The sequence below is a fragment of the Medicago sativa genome, chromosome 5 (assembly GCF_051527215.1).
Source record: "Medicago sativa cultivar Bolivia chromosome 5, Bolivia_mono, whole genome shotgun sequence".
Taxonomy (NCBI): Eukaryota; Viridiplantae; Streptophyta; class Magnoliopsida; order Fabales; family Fabaceae; genus Medicago; species Medicago sativa.
This window is the reverse complement of record NC_140753.1, coordinates 74,060,155-74,078,407: the sequence shown is the minus strand read 5'-3', so window position 1 is coordinate 74,078,407 and position 18,253 is coordinate 74,060,155. Positions and strand designations below refer to the sequence as shown.

Genomic DNA, 18,253 nt, shown 5'->3' with positions numbered 1-18,253 from the left:
AGGAAATAAAAATATTTCGTATCATTAAATGACATCGTGAATAAAAATATTTATGAGGTTGATTTTTGCAAATGTGACGGAACATAGCGAACATTAAGGAAAACTCTTTTTGATAGATTAAGGAAAACAATTATTTTGATTGAATTTGAAAATTTAATATGTTACAAAGATGTATGAAAATTATCCAACTTTTAAGAATCATAATTATGCATAGAAAATATGACATTGTGATAAATGAAGACTTGTAGTTATTATATAATGAGATTGAAAAGTAACAATGAATTCACATCCCAAAAAATGAATTCACATCCCAAAAAAAAGTAAGTTCATTTCATTTCAATGAAAAGAAGATACCTTTTGCCTTAATTCATCTGCTTATGTCTAGCAGTACAAAATTATTGCACTACAATTGATACAATTGATCAAAGGTAAAACCAAAATTTGCAACTAATATTGCTTGTCCATATACAAATTGAATATTTCTCTTCACATAAGCAAATGACCTCTTTAATCATCAACATTCACATCAGTAAAAGTCCTTTGAATTCTCAGTTAAAGCATGAAGAGTATGATCTCATTTCATTCAATGTCAAGCACTTGATCTTCTTATGGTGAGGTATGTGAAACTTCAATTCTTTTGGTATAGTTGGATTCTTCATTGACCTTTAAATCAAAATATACAAATGAGACAGAAAGATGCACAAAATAATGGATCCAGATTCACTGTAGTGCACACATTAACTGATTCCGGGAATCGATTAAAAATCAATCGGTTCACATTACACCTTTCATCAAATAAACTTTAAATAATCTTTGCCATTGATTTTGAAATCGAATGACCAAGATGGCTAATTGTGTCATGCAGACATGCAGTAACTGCACGATATCCGAATCACAAAATGATATGCCAAGAAACTATTAAAAATATACTATAATTCATAACATTTTTTAATAGTGTTCATTATGATATTGATCATCCATTACCTCCTTGGAATAAACGGTCTGTCAAAATAAGGCATTGGTTGCGCCTTAGGAATGACTTCCTTCCTCAATCTCCTAATCTCTTCCTCTTCAGCCAACTGTAAGGGAATATATACAGACATCAACATTTTAGATAAAGGAAAACATGGAAACTAAAAATTAGGACACACTGATTTGAGATGTGAAAGTTGGAAAACACAGTAACTCAAAATCAGAAGTTATTGATTTGAGATGTGACAGTTGGTAAACATGGTACCTTTTGTTGTCTTTCCAATTCCATTTTCTGTTGTTCTATCAAACTCAATTTTTCAGACACCTACACAGTTAAGCATTCATCAATTTTACATTTCATGATGTGTAAAACTAAAGGGGAAAGAAAGAGTAGATGAAATATGCACCCGACGATAAAATTCAGCGCGACCAATTGCCCTCGAATCACTATGAAGCTTCACGTCAATAGGCTTTGTGCTTTCTTCCACTGGAAGTTTTAGCAAGCACTGTAACAAAAGAATGCTTAGACAAATGGACAAGCAGAAGCTACTGACAGAATTATCATAGATACATTCATCCTCATCTTAGGATTAAGCTGATTCATTCAATCCCAGGCTAATGAAGGTTCAATGCAGTTAGGATTAAGTTGATTCATTCATCTTCATATTATGCTTAGGCTAATGGACAAGCAGAGACTACCAACAAAATTATCATAGATTTGATAAAGAAAAACACCGAGGACAAACTCAGAAAATGGCATGAAACGGTGAGATATTCTGAGATAAAAGGATTTCTAATTCCACTGAAACTGAATTTACTCCATATCAACTGATATACGGTCAAGACAATGTTTTACCATTGGAGATTAACCTAACCTCATTAAGGGCAGCCAAACAACCAGCAAGAGCAAAAATGATCATATAGAATTATTTTAGATTAAATTATGAGATGATATACAATGCTTGTCGTAATGTACTGTCCTAAATCCTAATTGGGAATTGCTATCTCATTGCCATGTTATGCTAGGATATTAAATATAAGGCTGCTTTATAACACAATTCAGTTCAAAGTTTTGAAGCAATATCATATAACCATTTACGGATTTAATTCATATACACCGTCAATGTAAAGAATTTTTAAACCATCAATTAATCATAACCATCAAATAAACAGAAACTTTTGACTTTATAATAACTACTTCTAGAGTCATACACAAGATCAGTTGCAAAAATTCAGGTCCTTGATATAATCATAGTCCCTAAACATTGAAAACACTGTATAAAAAAATACCAATTCATCATAATACCACTTTGTAATACCTCATTGAGATTTTTGATTACATTGCTAATTGAATATTTGTCGACTATTCTTGTTAGAGAATATAGAGAAAGTATTATCTTTGATTCTTCATCGTCTAATGCTAATGAAGGTTACAACAATAGAAGTTATTATCTTTGGTTCCTCGCTGTCTAATGCTAGTTTAGTGCGGGAAAAAAGCCTTCCAAGAAAAATAGTGCAAAGAGATATGTGAAGAGGAACATTTCTTTAACAAAATCACCACGACCAAATAGTGCAAATATTATGTAATCTAATTGTCACAATATACTTTTGATTTTTTTTCTTCATCAACACACCTCAACATATAAGACTCATGTACATTTGAAAAAAAACAATATATAAGCCTCAATTTGTAATCATCTTTCCTGGTATAGAATAAACAATACAAATCCTACTTCGGAAACCAATAACTTATGGAAACTGAAATATAATTCATAAACTCAAATGAAGCAAGCTCAAACTCAACTCTAATTGTCACAATATACTTTTGATTTTTTTCTTCATCAACACACTTCAACATATAAGACTCATGTACATTTAAAAAATAACAATATACAAGGCATCCAAGTTGTATATAGTAATCAACCAAGCCAAGACAAATTAATCCCTATAATTTATTTTTTTATAAGCAAGCTCTACTATTATAGGTTGAAAGCAGAACCTCGAATAGGCAAATAGAGAAACATCATGGAATGCCTCAACTAAATAACTAAAAGTAATTATAAATTAATCTAGAAATACCAGACCAAACACCAAATTAATAATAATAAAGAAAATTGAACATCAAGATATCACCTCATAAAGTCTACGATTAGCAAATAAGCTGTAGAATTGGATGCCATAATTATCTGTTTGTAGAGCCATTAAACCAGAAGAGCGGTCAACGGCTGCTTGGCTAGAAATACTTTCACATATTTCTTGAGAAGACAAAGGAGGCTGGAAAAAAGCGAATGTCAGGTTCTTATCAAACCTTCAACAAATGCATTTCTTATGCATGTTATCAAAATAAACATGTAATGCATAGATAAATAAAAATCAGTTTTCCCATTGTTCTTGCAAGATCATTTTCAAAAGGCAAATGTCCATTTAGCATAACAGTCTATATATTCTCAACAAAGTTGGTTGTGGAAGTGAATTAAAAACACTCTTCATATCAAATATGGTGTTTAAAATTATGAGACTTAAAATTGTAAGACCAAATAAGGATACGTGGCATACAGTTTTTATATATTCTCATCATGTTAGTTGTGGAAGTGAATTACAAAGTCACTCTTCATATCAAACATGGTGTTTAAAGTTGACCGACGTGATGCAAGTTTTCATGCCTAATTAAGTAGAAAATTTATAATGATGGTGGATAGACATTTGAGACTTTAAAATTGTAAGACTAAACAATGATGTGTCATGCCAAATATATTTCAAGACGCACTGATGATCGATCCCATAAACAATATTATGAATAGACCAAATAAAGGAACTAACCTTGATCCCTGAAATAGACCTCATTATCTCCATAGAAGAGATCTTTAATATATGAATTTGGTTATCGGCACAAGAAATCTGCAAACCCTTGATTAGTTTAAAACATTATAAAGAGCTAGTTTGCTGTTGGGACATAACCACATACTAACAATCATATATTCAAATCATTCTATATGATCACATTTCACCACTCATATTAAATACATAGAGAAGGGATCCTATTTGTTTGTGTGTTTGGAATTTACCTCTTCACCACTCATCATCAACATACTTTGAACCATTATCGAACTTCTCAAATTTTGAATTTAACTTTCATTTTCAAATCTTTGTTCTTCACCTGCACTTGGTAACAACAAAAGGGATTGTAAATGTCCCAATAAAATCAATCAATGTAAAGAAATAAATCTAAGACCAAAATTGCATCTCATCCCATGAGTCATATCGAAGTAGATGAACTTGCTGCAAAGAAATATCAAAATGATCAAATGGAATACCACCAGAACTTAAAATTTGAATAAAAGAATATCATCCATTTCAAAGTTGTCGAAAAACAATTTTCAAGTAAATAGAGTATAAATGATAACAGAATTTTGAAGTAACATAATTGAATTGGATTATTAGAGCTGGCATAAATATGATAACCTAACTTTGGCAAAACAATCTTGAAGCAAAAGACTTGAATTGGATTATCAGAAATGACATAAATATGATAACTTGACTTTGGCAAAACAATCTTGAAGCAAAAAACTTGAATTGGAACTGAATAGCCATCTCCCAAAATTCATTCACCAAAACAAACAGCACTCAACTTTTCTGGAGAAACACAATTTCATCATGACAGCACTCAACTTTTTTGGAGAAACACAATCTACTCTATCTATCAAAATTCATTCTTTATGAATTCCCAATTTTTCGGATATTGAGTTTGACAACTACAAAATATATTTTAAAACATCACATACCCACAAAACTTCCATCAAGGTTCCATGTGACACGACTAACAGAAGGTGTAAATTAAATTCTCAACTATAAGACTCCAATGGTTTTTAATATTGCACAGTATGAGAACTCATTAACAAATGAAATTCAAACCTGAAATGGTAATGAGCATGCTTATATGTCCCATATCTTGAATGGTTTTGACACCAGCCTTTCTCGCATCCCAAGTTCCCAAAGTGAAATTTCACCATTATTTGAACCAACTGCTCAATGGAAAAATGCATTCTTATAATACTTGTCAGGATTTTAGTAATGAAACATTATACATGTGTATAAAATTTGTAGGAAATACCAAGGAGTAAGGTTTGGTGAGAAGGATGAAAATCCATGCTTGCACAGAGGACCTTTGATGCAAAGACATAGCTACTGTTCGTGGAAGATCATCCAGCGACCAAGAGGCTTGTCGAGCTGAAGGATAAGAAACCTAAGATAAAAAAAATGAACATTAGTGATGAGTCAGACAAATTAGTCGCATAAAGAAATCCAATCTGATGATATCCTAAACAGATGATTATTGGTATTACCTCCTCCACAAAAGGAGCAGGCCGGAGTATTTTCATTTGTTGTTCATGATCAGCACTCTGATACTCAACCATATTTTCTTATTTTGAGATCAAAACTAACAATATCATCCATTTTCTTATGGAGACATTTTCTCAAACACTTTGTGAGTACAAAGACAAATTCAAATTGAATAAAACATAAATACTACAAAAATAAGACAAATTCAAAACCAATTCCACAAAAGTACAAAGACCTTTTAAAATAATGATATAACCAAACATATAGCATCACAACAATAAAGATGACAATGCAACAGAAAATATGACTTTGAAATGGCTACAATAATGCATAGGATACAAATGTACATAGAAGAACAAACAGGTCTCAATTTTTCACAAGATCTATTAACTATAGAAGGAAAAAAATCCTGCAAATTCATCAAAAAGAATGGGAAATTAAGGGAAATAATCAGGTAAGTATGATGATGAATATGACATTAGTATTGCTTTTTGATCTTCCTGCATTATTTGATAGATAAGCTCTAATGTCATAAGTTAAATGCACATGCCTCAGTTACTATCTTCCCAAGGTTTCTGCTATCATACATAAGCTTTAATGTCATAAGTTAAATGCAGAATCCAAAATAAACAAACAGAGAAATAGCAGGGAATTTCCCCGATTAAATAACTAAGATTGTTAAAGCTTTTTCTCTCCTCCATCACAACTGAAAGATAAAATCCAGAATTTATAGTACTTTTTAAACCAATTGCAGTGTATGCACAATCCAAACAAATAGACCAAACAGTTCTTACCTCAAATATACAAATTCCAGTGACAGATCTCCAATATATACATGTACAAATTTGTCATATTCTCTATAATATTCTCTTTATAGTAACAAACAAAGAACCAACATCTAGAATTATTTATTCATTCCAACCACATTAGAGCATATTTTTTATTCAACAACTGAAACTTGTAACTCAGTTTTCTCCATCATAACATAATTGAATTAAGCAATTCCAAAGCCTATTTTAAGTTAATTTCCGTCTTCTTTCTAATGGTATAAGTCACATTTCAAACTGGTGCATGAATAGAGAGATATGACAGGACATTCCAACAACAACAGTTCAGATTTTTACTTCAGCAGCTCAAACTTCTAACTCAATTTTCTCAGTCATAGAATAACAAAATTAAGTTCTTCCAGAGCCTATTTCGTGTTAAATTTTGTCATTTTCCAATGGTTCAATTTTCACTCAAAAACAATGAAGGATAGCTCAGAGATAACTGTAAACCTTTCTCATTTTATGTTCTTAGCTTCTTGTGCATGAGTAACAGTATTGATTAAAACATAAACAATGCCTTAAACAGACCAGAATGTAAATCACTGAAGTACCATAAATGTTATAACTTAATCAGCTATCGTCAGAATGTTTTAATTTAGGAAAACTCACATCATAAGCCTCATTGATCAAGTAAAACTGCGCCCCACAATCTCTTCCTTTGCACTCATCTGGATGGTACTGAAACACAAACAAAACCCAAATATTCATCAAGAAAAACCTAAAACAAATCCAATTACGATGCCACATTTTTATATCTATTTAGAAAATGTGCAACTGCAGCCTATAAAAACAGATCAACATCAAACTCAACAATCAAAACAAAAGCATCAGTTAGTGCTTTCATTCATTTCTGTACATTGCACCTACAAAAGCATCAGTCATTCACTTATGGTGTTCAAGTTAAATGGCAACCATCTTATATGCCTAGTCATACTTTCTATAGACATCAACTATGGTTTTTGAGCCGGCAGCGCTACTTAGCCTAATTGTTTACATCAAAACATGACAGTAGAATTTGTATGCTCACCAAATCATCGATAGTAGAATATATCACACACCCCTTGTCTCTAGCAAGCAGAAGCAGAAAAAAAAATCCCAGCTTTACAATGTATTTAGCTTTTAGCTTCTTCACTTGCTATAACCAATCCTTGTATGCACTTTACATTTTAGATAACCTGCAGAAATGACAATAAATGCCTTACCACAAATTTACAATTACAGATAAGCTGAGCATTTAAAATCTCTGGAAAATGAACTCTTACCCAATAGCATAGTCAGAAATCCAAACCACCTCTATCATAGGATCACTATCTACAACTACTTGTCAATAAACAATTTAAGCATAATCACTTATACAATGAAAAAAGAAGCATAATCATGAATTCATGTTTTGGGACATATATTACTTTACTGTTTATTACTCAATTTCATAAAACCATAAAAATTCCCTTTTCCCCCAAATGAAAACCTAACTCTAAATTCATCAAATTTCTACATGCATGAGGGAAAGGAAACCAAAAACAACAAAAACAAAAACATAATCACACCAAAAACAGAATCAACAACAAAAAAAACCCAGAATCACCAAAACACAAAAGCTAAAACAAAAATAAAACAGATTACACACAAAATTCATTCTATCTGAGACATGCATGGCATTAGATTGCTGAAAAACTAAATAAATTAATCAACCCCAGAAATTAACTTTGATGAAGAAGAAAATGAAAATGAAAAACAAAAGAAGAAGGGTTGTTACTACCTTTGATGAAGCAGAAATGAAAACGGAAGAAGGAAGAAGAAGGAAGAACATGAGTTTTAGGGAGAGAAATCGTTTCTCTCTTTCTCTCATCCCCTTTCTTTCTCTGCTTCCCGACCCTCTCTCTCTTTTCCCTTTTTTCTTTTTTTTTTTTTCTCTTTACACATATATATAGAGCAAGCAAGGCAAATAATTATTTTACCAAAATACCCCCAATAAGGGCAAAATGGTAATTGGCACGGACATTCATTTTCCTATCTAGTTTAGTAGATAGATGGAACTTTCTCATACACATTTTTGTTTTAGTTCGCATTTAAACTTACTGATATATGAGGCTAACAAGTTTAAATACATATATGATTGAAGCATTGAACTCGATTACTATAATAGAATTTAATATATGATGGTTATTGGTCGTTGAGGATAATGTAAGTGTCTAAAAGTAGGATCCTACATGGTTATTGGTAGTTGAGGATAATGTAAGTGTCTAAAAGTAGGATCCTATAACTTATGAAATCATGGCGAATTACAGTTTTCAAACTATCGATTGTCTTTCTCAATTTATGCACAATATAAACACATGAAACTAATCATATAATAATAATAATAATAATAATAATAATAATAATAATAATAATAATAATAATAATAATAATTACCATAACAATTTTCTCATTATATTTATTAACATGTATAATTAATAATAGGATGGTAATCAGGATCATTCCTAGCGAAATGCAGACTAAATTCCAATAAACAATATCAATGGTAAAATACAAACAAAGGCTAGAGAAAAGAAAATGGTGTGTACAAACATTAGTTTTTGAATCAATATGAACCTCACGTACCGTGACACTACTAGGCCATTTTCCTCTCTTAGATAAAATTTCCTTCATCTAATTTTTATGTATTCTAATGTGCATTTAAAATAAAATCTACAAAATTAAAGAAGTAATCAAGATGATAAAACCAACATTTGCATATGTCATAATGCAGGTTAACAAATTCAATTTGTATAAAACTGCTACATAAAGAGAACAAAACGGCTGAAAACAAAACCAAATTCACGATGACAGCCACAAAAACAGTAACCGCTCGTACTTAGATCAGAAATTATGTAGATACTAGTTGTCTTGTCAAAGTTGATGACAATCAAGTAAATTGAAAGTTAATGATTTTGTAAATATAAAAAATGTTTATAATCACAACTACTACAAGCAAAGTGTAAAATATTTCAGCCACTTACATGTTCCAGAGTTCTGGAGAGGATGAGATTTCCAGTATATCTGGAGGTTATTACAACAATCGTACATATTTTTATGGAGCTAACCAGTGAACATTCCGCTTCTGCTGTAGACATAGCAATAGTTGTTTGTCTTTTGCTAGCCCAGAATATAAGATTATCACCCAGAAATTGACAATTGCCACTGGTTGACTTTCTTTCAATCCTATCACCAGCATAATCAGCATCACAGAATCCAATTAGCTTATAATCTAAGGATTTCTTATAAAGGAGTCCAAGATTAGTTGTTCCTTTCAAATAGCTGAAGATTCTCTTGACAGCAGTCATATGAGATTCTCTAGGATCTGATTGGAATCTTGCACACAAGCATACACTGAATAAAATATCTAGCCTAGATGCAGTGAGGTATAACAAGGAACCAATCATACCTCTATACAGCTTCTGATCTACTTTAGCTCCTTCATCTTCTTTGCTTAAGGTGCACGTAGGGTGCATTGGAGTGTTCATCACTTTACAATCTTCAAGTTTGAACTTCTTCAGAAGCTCCTTTGTGTACTTAGATTGATGAACATAGACTCCATCTTTGCATTGATTAATTTGAATGCCCAGGAAGAACTTCAGCTCTCCCATCATGCTCATTTCAAATTCATCCTGCATTAACTCAGAAAATTCCTTGCAAAGAGATGCATTAGTAGAACCAAATATTATATCATCAACATATATTTGCACAACAAGAATATCTTTCCCAAGGGTCCTTCTGAAGAGTGTTGTATCAACCTGTCCTCTTTTAAAATCATTCTTGATTAAAAAATTACTTAGTCTATCATACCAAGCTCTGGGAGCTTGTTTCAAGCCATATAGTGATTTCTTCAGTTTAAAAACATGGTCAGGATATTTAATATCCTCAAATCCAGGAGGTTGCTTGACATACACTTCTTCTTCTATGACACCATTTAGAAATGCACTCTTGACATCCATTTGATATAATATTATGCCATGATTAACTGCATAGGAAAGAAGTAACCTGATTGCTTCCAATCTTGCAACTGGAGCAAACGTTTCAGTGTAATCAATGCCTTCTTGTTGACTATACCCTTGTGCAACTAGCCTGGCTTTGTTTCTTGTTACTTCACCTTGCTCATTCAGCTTGTTTCTGAATACCCATTTTGTTCCAATAATGTTCTTGTGCTGAGGTTTGGGTACCAGATCCCACACATCATTTCTTTGAAATTGATTCAACTCTTCTTGCATAGCTAGGATCCATCCATCATCTGAAAGTGCTTCATCAACTGTTGTAGGTTCAATCATTGAGATTAGTCCAATCATTGACTCTACTTGTCTGAAATGTGATCTTGTTCTTCTTGGACTATCTTTGTTTCCAATGATTAGCTCCTCAGGATGTGAAGACTTGTGTTTGAATGTGTTTCTGGGAGGATCTTCTTGATGTGAGCCATCTTGTGCTTCATCAGAAGCAGCTTCATCTTGCGCTTCTGATGTGGGTTCAGCTTCTGGACTTTCTTCAGATTCAGCTATCTGATCAGGTTCTGGAGTAACTTCAGGAACCTGTATTTCTGCAAAACTTTCACCTTGCTTTGAAGTTTTATCTTCAAGCTCTTTGTCATCAAATCTAACGTGCATAGATTTTTCAACACAGAGTGTCTCTGAATTATACACTCTGTATGTCTTTGACCTTTCAGAGTAACCTAAGAAGATTCCTCTTTGGGCCTTGGCATCAAATTTCTTTAGGTAGAGCTTGTTGTTCAGAATGTAACATGTACATCCAAATTGATGAAAGTAAGAGATATTGGGTTTTCTTCCTTTAAAGAGTTCATATGCTGTTTTCTCCAAAATAGGTCTAATATAGATCATGTTTTGAACATAACATGTTGTATTCACTGCTTCTGCCCAAAAATGTTTAGCCAAATTGTTTTCATGGATCATGGTTCTGGCCATTTCTTGTAAAGTTCTATTCTTTCTCTCTACAACCCCATTTTGTTGTGGAGTTCTAGGAGAAGAGAATTCATGGATGATTCCATGTTTTTCACAAAAAGCTTCAAATGGCTCATTTTCAAATTCTCCACCATGATCACTTCTGATTTTCAAAATATTTGACTCTTTTTCAGTTTGAATTTGTGTGCAGAAGTTACTGAATACCTCATATGCATAATCCTTACTTTTCAGGAATTTCACCCAAGTCCATCTGCTGTAATCATCAACAATGACTAATCCATATTTACTTCCATATAATGATGCAGTACTCACTGGTCCAAATAAATCAATACGGAGTAATTCTAAAGGTCTTGAGGTTGAAACATTGTCTTTGGTTTTAAAAGATGACTTCACAATTTTCCCTCTCTGACATGCACCACAGAGTGCATCTGAATGATAGTCAATGTCTGGTAGCCCTTTCACAAGTTGTAACTTACTAAGCTTAGAGATTAACCTCTAGTTAGCATGTCCCAACCTTCTGTGCCACATCCATTTCTTATCATTCATTGATAGTAGGCAAATCACCTTCTGATCAGCCAGTTCAGAAAAATTGATTTTATAGACATTGTCAACTCTCTTTCCTTTGAACACAATGGATTTGTCTTCCTTGTTGATTACTGTACAGTTGGGTTTTTCAAAAAGCACATCATAACCATTATCACAAAATTGACTAATGCTCAAAAGGTTATGTTCAAGACCATCTACCAACCATACATTATTAATTGAGGTAGAGGAATTACCAATAGTTCCTGTACCTATGATCTTGCCTGACTGGTTGCCTCCAAACTTCACATTTCCTCCCTCTTTCATTGTTAGGCTGAGGAACATGGACTTGTCTCCTGTCATGTGTCTTGAGCAACCGCTGTCTAGGTACCATGATCTTTGCTTTGGCACTGCTCTTAGACATACCTGCATCATTGACATTTTTAGATTTAGGTACCCATTGTCCTATGGGTCCTGGAAGGTTAGTACTTAAGGCTTTACTCTTCACTTCTTGTACCTTGTGCTGTGAGTTGGGTTGCTTCTGATTAACCATCACCTTAGGTTTTGGTACTTCAGAAGCAGTAACTGTCTTCTTCTGAAATTTAGATTTCAGAGCCTCAGATTTTGGTTTCACCAGACTCTGAGGAATAGGTTCTGATCTTTTCAGGATCCTAACCTTTGAAGTCTTGGAATCAGATTTGATCATAGCCTTTGACTTAGAGCTCTTTGGCTTTGAAGTAATCTTAGCCTTAGAACTAGAAGCTTCAGGTTCTGATTGAACAACAGTTTCCAACTCAGCCCCTTCTGGTACAAAGAAGGTTTTCAGACCTTCCTTGATGCATTCACAACAAGATTTTAGATTGGTTTTCTCAAGTTTCACTTCTGGAAAACCAATTCCTCTGCCATTGTTCTTGTAAATGCTATAAATCATAGAAGCTACTCTGCTTCTGTCAATGCCAGATATAATAAAATCTTCAAGAGCAATTTCATGGTTACTTAAAGGTTTTTCATTACACTTTTCTTGTAGCTTCTGACATAAGAACCTGAGTTGATCTTCATATGTTTTACACATGAAGTCAAAGCCCCTAAGTCCTTGTTCAGAAGCTTTCAGATCCAATAGAGTTGATTTTTGCTGTTGTACCAAATCAGCATATTTTTCTTTTAAATCCTTCAACTCATTGGTTCTTACTTCAAAATGTGTAAGAAGTTCTTTAAGTGACTCAACAAGTTCATCTCTGGGAATTTTGGAATATACCTCGTTTTCATCTTCTGAGTCTGAATCTGATCCAGCTTCTGAAGTTGCTGTTGCTACCAACCCAACAGCTACCTTTGCATCTTCATCAGCTTCCTCTTTATCAGATCCAGATTCACTACCCAAATCATCCCAGGTTGCCATTAAACTCTGCTTAATCTGCTTCTTGAATTTGCTTGGTTTGAATGTAGACCTCTTTGACTTGTCCTTTGACTTTTCTCTTTGAAGATCAGGGCATTCAGCAATGAAGTGTCCAGGCTTCTTACAGTTGAAGCATCCCTTCTGATCTTCTTTCCTTGAGCTTCTTGAGTTACCCCTTCTGGCGAGAAACTTTCTGTTCTTCTTGGCCATATACTGAAGTCTGTTTGAGAGCATGGCCATTTCAGCAGCATCTGGTTCAGAATCTGAACTTGACTGTTCTTCCTCTTCAGATTCAACCACTTTGAGAGCTTTTGATGACTTGCCTTTGGATGGAAGAGCTATTGATTTACTCTTCTTAGTAGACTCATGTTCATTAAGACTTAACTCATGAACTTTGAGAGAACTAACAAGATCTTCGACACTTAAAGTGTTTAAATCTTTAGCTTCCTCAATGGCAGTCACCTTTGGTCTCCATCTGGCAGGTAAGCTTCTGAGTATCTTGCTTACATGATCAGAAGCAACATAGCTCTTCTTTAGAATCTGTAGCCCAGAAACTAAGGTTTGAAACCTTGAGTACATCTCCTCAATAGTTTCATCATCCTTCATCTTGAATAACTCATACTGATGTACAAGCAGGAGAGCCTTTGCTTCTTTGACCTTCTTGCTCCCTTCATAGTTTGAACAGAGAGAAGCAAACATAGCTTTAGCAGTGGATTTGTCACTCATCTTCATGTATTCTGCTTTGGGTATGGCAGTGACAAGGGCTCCTCTGATAATATGATGCTTCTTGTAGAGTTTCCTCAGTTCTGGAGTATGTTTCTTTCTATCCACAGCAGCTCCTTCTTCATCAAGGACTAAATCACCAACACCATCTTCCAGAATATCCCATAATTCTTCATCTAGGCTCATGATGTAACTGTAAAAGTTGGTCTTCCACCAAGAGAATTCTTCAGCATCTCCATTGAATTTTGGAATCTTTCCAACACTGGATTTCTTACTATCACTATAATCATGTGAGACATTTTTATAGCTAGTATCACCAGAACCAGTAGGAGGAGGAGTAGACATGTTTTTCTCAGATCTTTGACTGTTGCACGGTTAAGTGTTTCACAACAGACCAAGGCTCTAGATACCAATTGAAGGTGAGAAAAACACAAGAAAGGGGGGGGGGGGTTGAATTGTGTTTTGAAAAATTCTTCGTTTCTCTTAAAAACTGACTACACTGATCAGAAGCTAAGTGAGACAGCTTCTGAAGTGATAATCAGAATCTAAATGCAGCGGAATAAAACAGAGAGAGAGAGAGAGAGAGAGAGAGAGAGAGAGAAGAAGAACGACACAAAGCAATTATACTGGTTCCTTCCACAATCCGGAAGTAGTCCAGTCCCCCTTGCACTTCCAAGGAGATTTCACTAAGAGTAATATCTTATTACAATTGCTCAAGCACACAAGCAAGAGACTTCCTTTGCTCAAGCACACAAGCTAGAGACTTCCTTTGCTCAAGAACACAATCAAGACACTTCCTGCTCAAGCACAACTGCAAAAGATTTCCTAACTAAACAAAATTACACAGAAAATTGTTTAAGGTTGAACACTTGATATACAATCAGAGGTGCTCACAATACGAATCAGATACAGACTCAATGGACTTAAGAATTTCTAAGATATGACTTTGAGACACATAAATTCTAAGTGAATGCAGAATAATTTCAGCAGAGATTTGACACATGTAAAAATGTTGTGAGTCTTTCGTTCAGCGTTCTTGCATTTCCAAAACTCTAAGTCTTCACTCCTTTGTATAGAGGTGTGAGAGAGACGTTGTGAAATTGCCAGCACACCAAAGAGTCGTTGTTTGAAGCTTGATCTTTCACCAATGATCTTTTGCCTGATTTGGTTGTTGTCCTATGAAGAACCAATTTGAAATCCATTCCTTATCCAAAGGAACATCTATGCAGGCGAAGCCGTATTCTGGAGCTGTTTTCTTGTCTTGTAGCGTGGACACAAAACAGAGTAGTGGAGAAGGTGGCTGTACAGTTCGTACAATAGTACAATGTCAACGCTTTCGTCCAAATTGCAAGCACATGCCTTCAAACACCTTTGAAATGACCGTTGCAATGTTCCACTAATTTTCTGCTGTGTTTTCGAATCCAATAGACAGCTTTTGCAATGTAGATTCTTCAATCTTTGAATCTTTTGCAAATTCAGTTGATCTTTAGCTTCTGGTGAAATGACTTCTGATGAGGCAGCTTCTGATGATGCAGCTTCTGCAGCTTCTGATGGTGCAGATTCTTCAGCTTCTGATGATGTAGCTTCTGATGATGCAGATTCTGATAATGTGGCTTCTGGACTTCTTGTCTTCAGGAGCACTATTCTTCAGGAGCACTATTTCTTCAGTAGCGCTTTTACTATCTTCAGGAGCAGCTTGACTTCAGGAGCGCTTTCCACTTTCAGGAGCGTATTGCCTTCAGAATCGTCTAAGCTTCATTTTCTTTTGCCCTTTATTTGCTCATTCAGAACCAATTAATGATGTAACTTTTTAACTGTGGTCCTGTACACTTGAACAAATATTAGCTAGTCCAATTTTTAATACCTTGTTATCATCAAAACTCTTTGAGGTTCATTGTTAAACACATTTTGTTCCAACAAACTATTATTTATCAATTAAGTTTTTTTAAGGATAACTATTAATAATTAGATATACAGTAAAATATTACAATCGACATTTTTAGCATTTAATTGTCCTTAAAAAAAAGCATTTAATTGTCATATTTCAAATCATTTTTAAATTTCCATAAGCCCATAAAATAAGGCCTATCAAATTTCAAATTATATTTGTATGTGGGGTCTAAATTATTGTTTCAATTACAAAACCAAAAAGTTAGAAAAGGGTAGCAAGTATAAAATCTCAACCATTCAATTTTTTTTTTATTATATCTAAGGTCAAAAGGCCACCTTTCCCATGGTGGGAAAGGATTCACCTTTCCTATGATAAATGCCACCGAAGTTATAATCGATTAATTTAAACCATCCTATTTCACTCATTGGTATTTTGAATTACTACCCACACATTACAAATGTCATCTCCACTTTCTAAAATAAGTTTTACCGCTCAAAAATAAAATGACATTCACACGTTAACATTTATCTCTTTCATTTGACATATTTAATGTATTTCCTATAAAAAAACATATAGTCATTTGATGCATACATTTTTCTAAAAATGAATTCGTAAAAATATACTTCCTCCGTCCCAATTTATCTGAGCCCTTGGCTCATTTCACAAAAATTAAGAAAAATGTATAAATAAAGGGGAAAGTGGAATATATTGTATTGAGAATGATAAAAGTAGTATTATTTAGTGTTATATTGTATTGGGAATGATGAAAGTTGTATTGAAAATTGAAATGACTCAGTTATTTTGGGACATTTTTTTTAGAAAATGGGTCAGATATTCCGGGATGGAGGGAGTACATGTTTAAAAAATGGTGTATCATTATCCATCATCATTGTTACAAAAAAAGAAAAAAATCAATTATCATCATTACTTCACTGAAAAAGCAACTGTTCATTGTTGTTACAAATAAAATAATTTATCATTAAAAGTAACACACCGCACAAAGACGGGAAATCAAAACAAACAGAGTCGTTCAGAGACGACAAAATCACAAAAAAAAACGAAAGAAAACAGAAAATATGTGAAATCACTTATTCAATTAGGTTAAAAGGAAAAACAACTCGGAGGGGTGATTTTTGGGTCAAAATTGACCCTAAATCACCCCTCAGACAAGAAGAAGAAGAAATGGGTGGCGGCTTGATATAGATTATGATTTAATTTTTTTGACATATTTCAAATTAAATATGGTATTTTAGTGAAAAAATGTTTAAAAGAATTTAATTAAAATTTTCAAACATTATAAAGCATGTGAGTTTATTTTCAATAAAGCAAACATGGGATTTTTTTTCAAACAAAATAGAAATGAATAAAATAGTTCATGAAAATAAATAACTAAAAAAATGAGGAAATCGTGAATTACTTCCTAACTTTGTATGATTCTTTTATGGTGCGTTTATTTCATGGTTTCACAATTTATTTTTGGATTAGCCTTCCTAAAAATCGTATTCCTAAGAATATAATTCTCTCTCTCTCTCTCTCTCTCTCTCTCTCTCTCTCTCTCTCTCTCTCTCTCTCTCTCTCTCTCTCTCTCTCTCTCTCTCTCTCTCTCTCTCTCTCTACAGACCTCAGACCACCATCACCGCCGTTCTCTGACCACCATCGCCGCCATGAAGTTGTAACCCATCACCGAATCACAACCCCTTCTTCTCCATCTCCACCGTTCGTCCATCTCTACCGATGTTTTGGTTTGTTTTTCCAAATCTACATCTTCGTCCGTTCCTCACCACCATCACTGGCGTTTTTTCCTTTCTTTCAGATCTATGTCTCCGGCGGCCACGAGGTGGAGGGCTGGTCGGAGAAGAGAGAGAGAAAGAGAGAAAACAATCCCACTCCGGCAAGGTGGATTACGACGGCATTCGACGGTGACCAGGGGTGGGAACGGACCAGGCCGCCCAACAGGGGCCTACGGCCTAGCCTATTTAAAGCCTAGCTCGGCCCAGCTCGTTTAATAAAAAGGCCAGGCTCAAGCTTTATATAAAGCCTATTTACTTAAATAGGCCAGGCTAAGGCTTAGAAAAAAGCCTATTAAGCCTGTCAGGCCGGCCTATTAAGCTTTTTATATATAATATATCTTTCATTATTGATATTGTTGAAGATTTTTTCATAAACTCAACTCTTTATATGATTTGGTTATTTAGTACCACATATAGTTGTGTGATTAGACATTCGTAAGATTTCGTTATTTAGTAGCAGACATATTCGTGTGTTTTAGGTCTTCATATGTTGTGGCCTATTTAGTAGTAGGCTTATAGATGTTGCTAGACTTTAGTGTAAAATAGGCTTTTAAATAGGCTTTCAGGCTTCATCAGGCCTTTAAAAAGGTCAGGCCAAGCCTTAAAAATGAGCCTATGACGGGTAATAGGCCAGGCTCAGGCCTATAATTTTTGAAGCAGGCCAGGCTTAGGCCTTACAAAGCCCGGCTCGGCCTAGCCCATTTCCATCCCTAACGGTGACAAAACGACCGGTGGTCGGAGAAGAGAGAGAAAGAGATAAAACAGTCCCACTCCGGCAAGGTGGATTACGACGGCGTTCGACAGTGACAAGACGACCGGTGGTCGGAGAAGAGAAAGAAGGAGAG

General features: G+C 34.3%; 1 protein-coding gene across 11 annotated transcripts; it reads right to left on the bottom strand.

Moving 5' to 3' along the window:
• Window positions 1-225: 225 nt before the first annotated feature.
• Window positions 226-8,039, bottom strand: LOC146924903 (microtubule-destabilizing protein 60-like). 11 transcript variants are annotated; one of them, XM_085709844.1, is made up of 13 exons: window positions 7,900-8,039; window positions 7,403-7,457; window positions 7,168-7,315; window positions 6,750-6,818; window positions 5,084-5,215; window positions 4,885-4,994; window positions 4,038-4,251; window positions 3,793-3,870; window positions 3,106-3,246; window positions 1,380-1,478; window positions 1,238-1,297; window positions 985-1,079; window positions 226-663 (listed from the first exon to the last, which is right to left on the bottom strand). In XM_085709844.1, the coding sequence occupies exons 7-13, from the start codon at window positions 4,071-4,073 to the stop codon at window positions 549-551; spliced, it is 624 nt and encodes a 207-aa protein (XP_085565970.1). In that variant the 5' UTR covers window positions 4,074-4,251; window positions 4,885-4,994; window positions 5,084-5,215; window positions 6,750-6,818; window positions 7,168-7,315; window positions 7,403-7,457; window positions 7,900-8,039; the 3' UTR covers window positions 226-548. The 11 variants fall into 11 exon arrangements, with proteins under 11 accessions (XP_085565970.1, XP_085565964.1, XP_085565968.1 ...); XM_085709838.1 differs by having other exon boundaries at window positions 3,793-3,879; window positions 4,038-4,129; XM_085709842.1 differs by having other exon boundaries at window positions 4,038-4,129.
• Window positions 8,040-18,253: the final 10,214 nt, after the last annotated feature.

What these genes read in the sequence shown, in the direction of transcription:
- LOC146924903 (XM_085709838.1), bottom strand. Translation starts at nt 4,073, where the DNA reads ATGGTTCAAAGTATGTTGATGATGAGTGGTGAAGAG. An exon ending in GGTCTATTTCAGGGATCAAG is followed by an intron (nt 3,247 to 3,792) that starts GTTAGTTCCTTT and finishes GCTTTTTTCCAG; the next exon opens with CCTCCTTTGTCTTCTCAAGA. An exon ending in AATTGGAAAGACAACAAAAG is followed by an intron (nt 1,080 to 1,237) that starts GTACCATGTTTA and finishes ATTCCCTTACAG; the next exon opens with TTGGCTGAAGAGGAAGAGAT.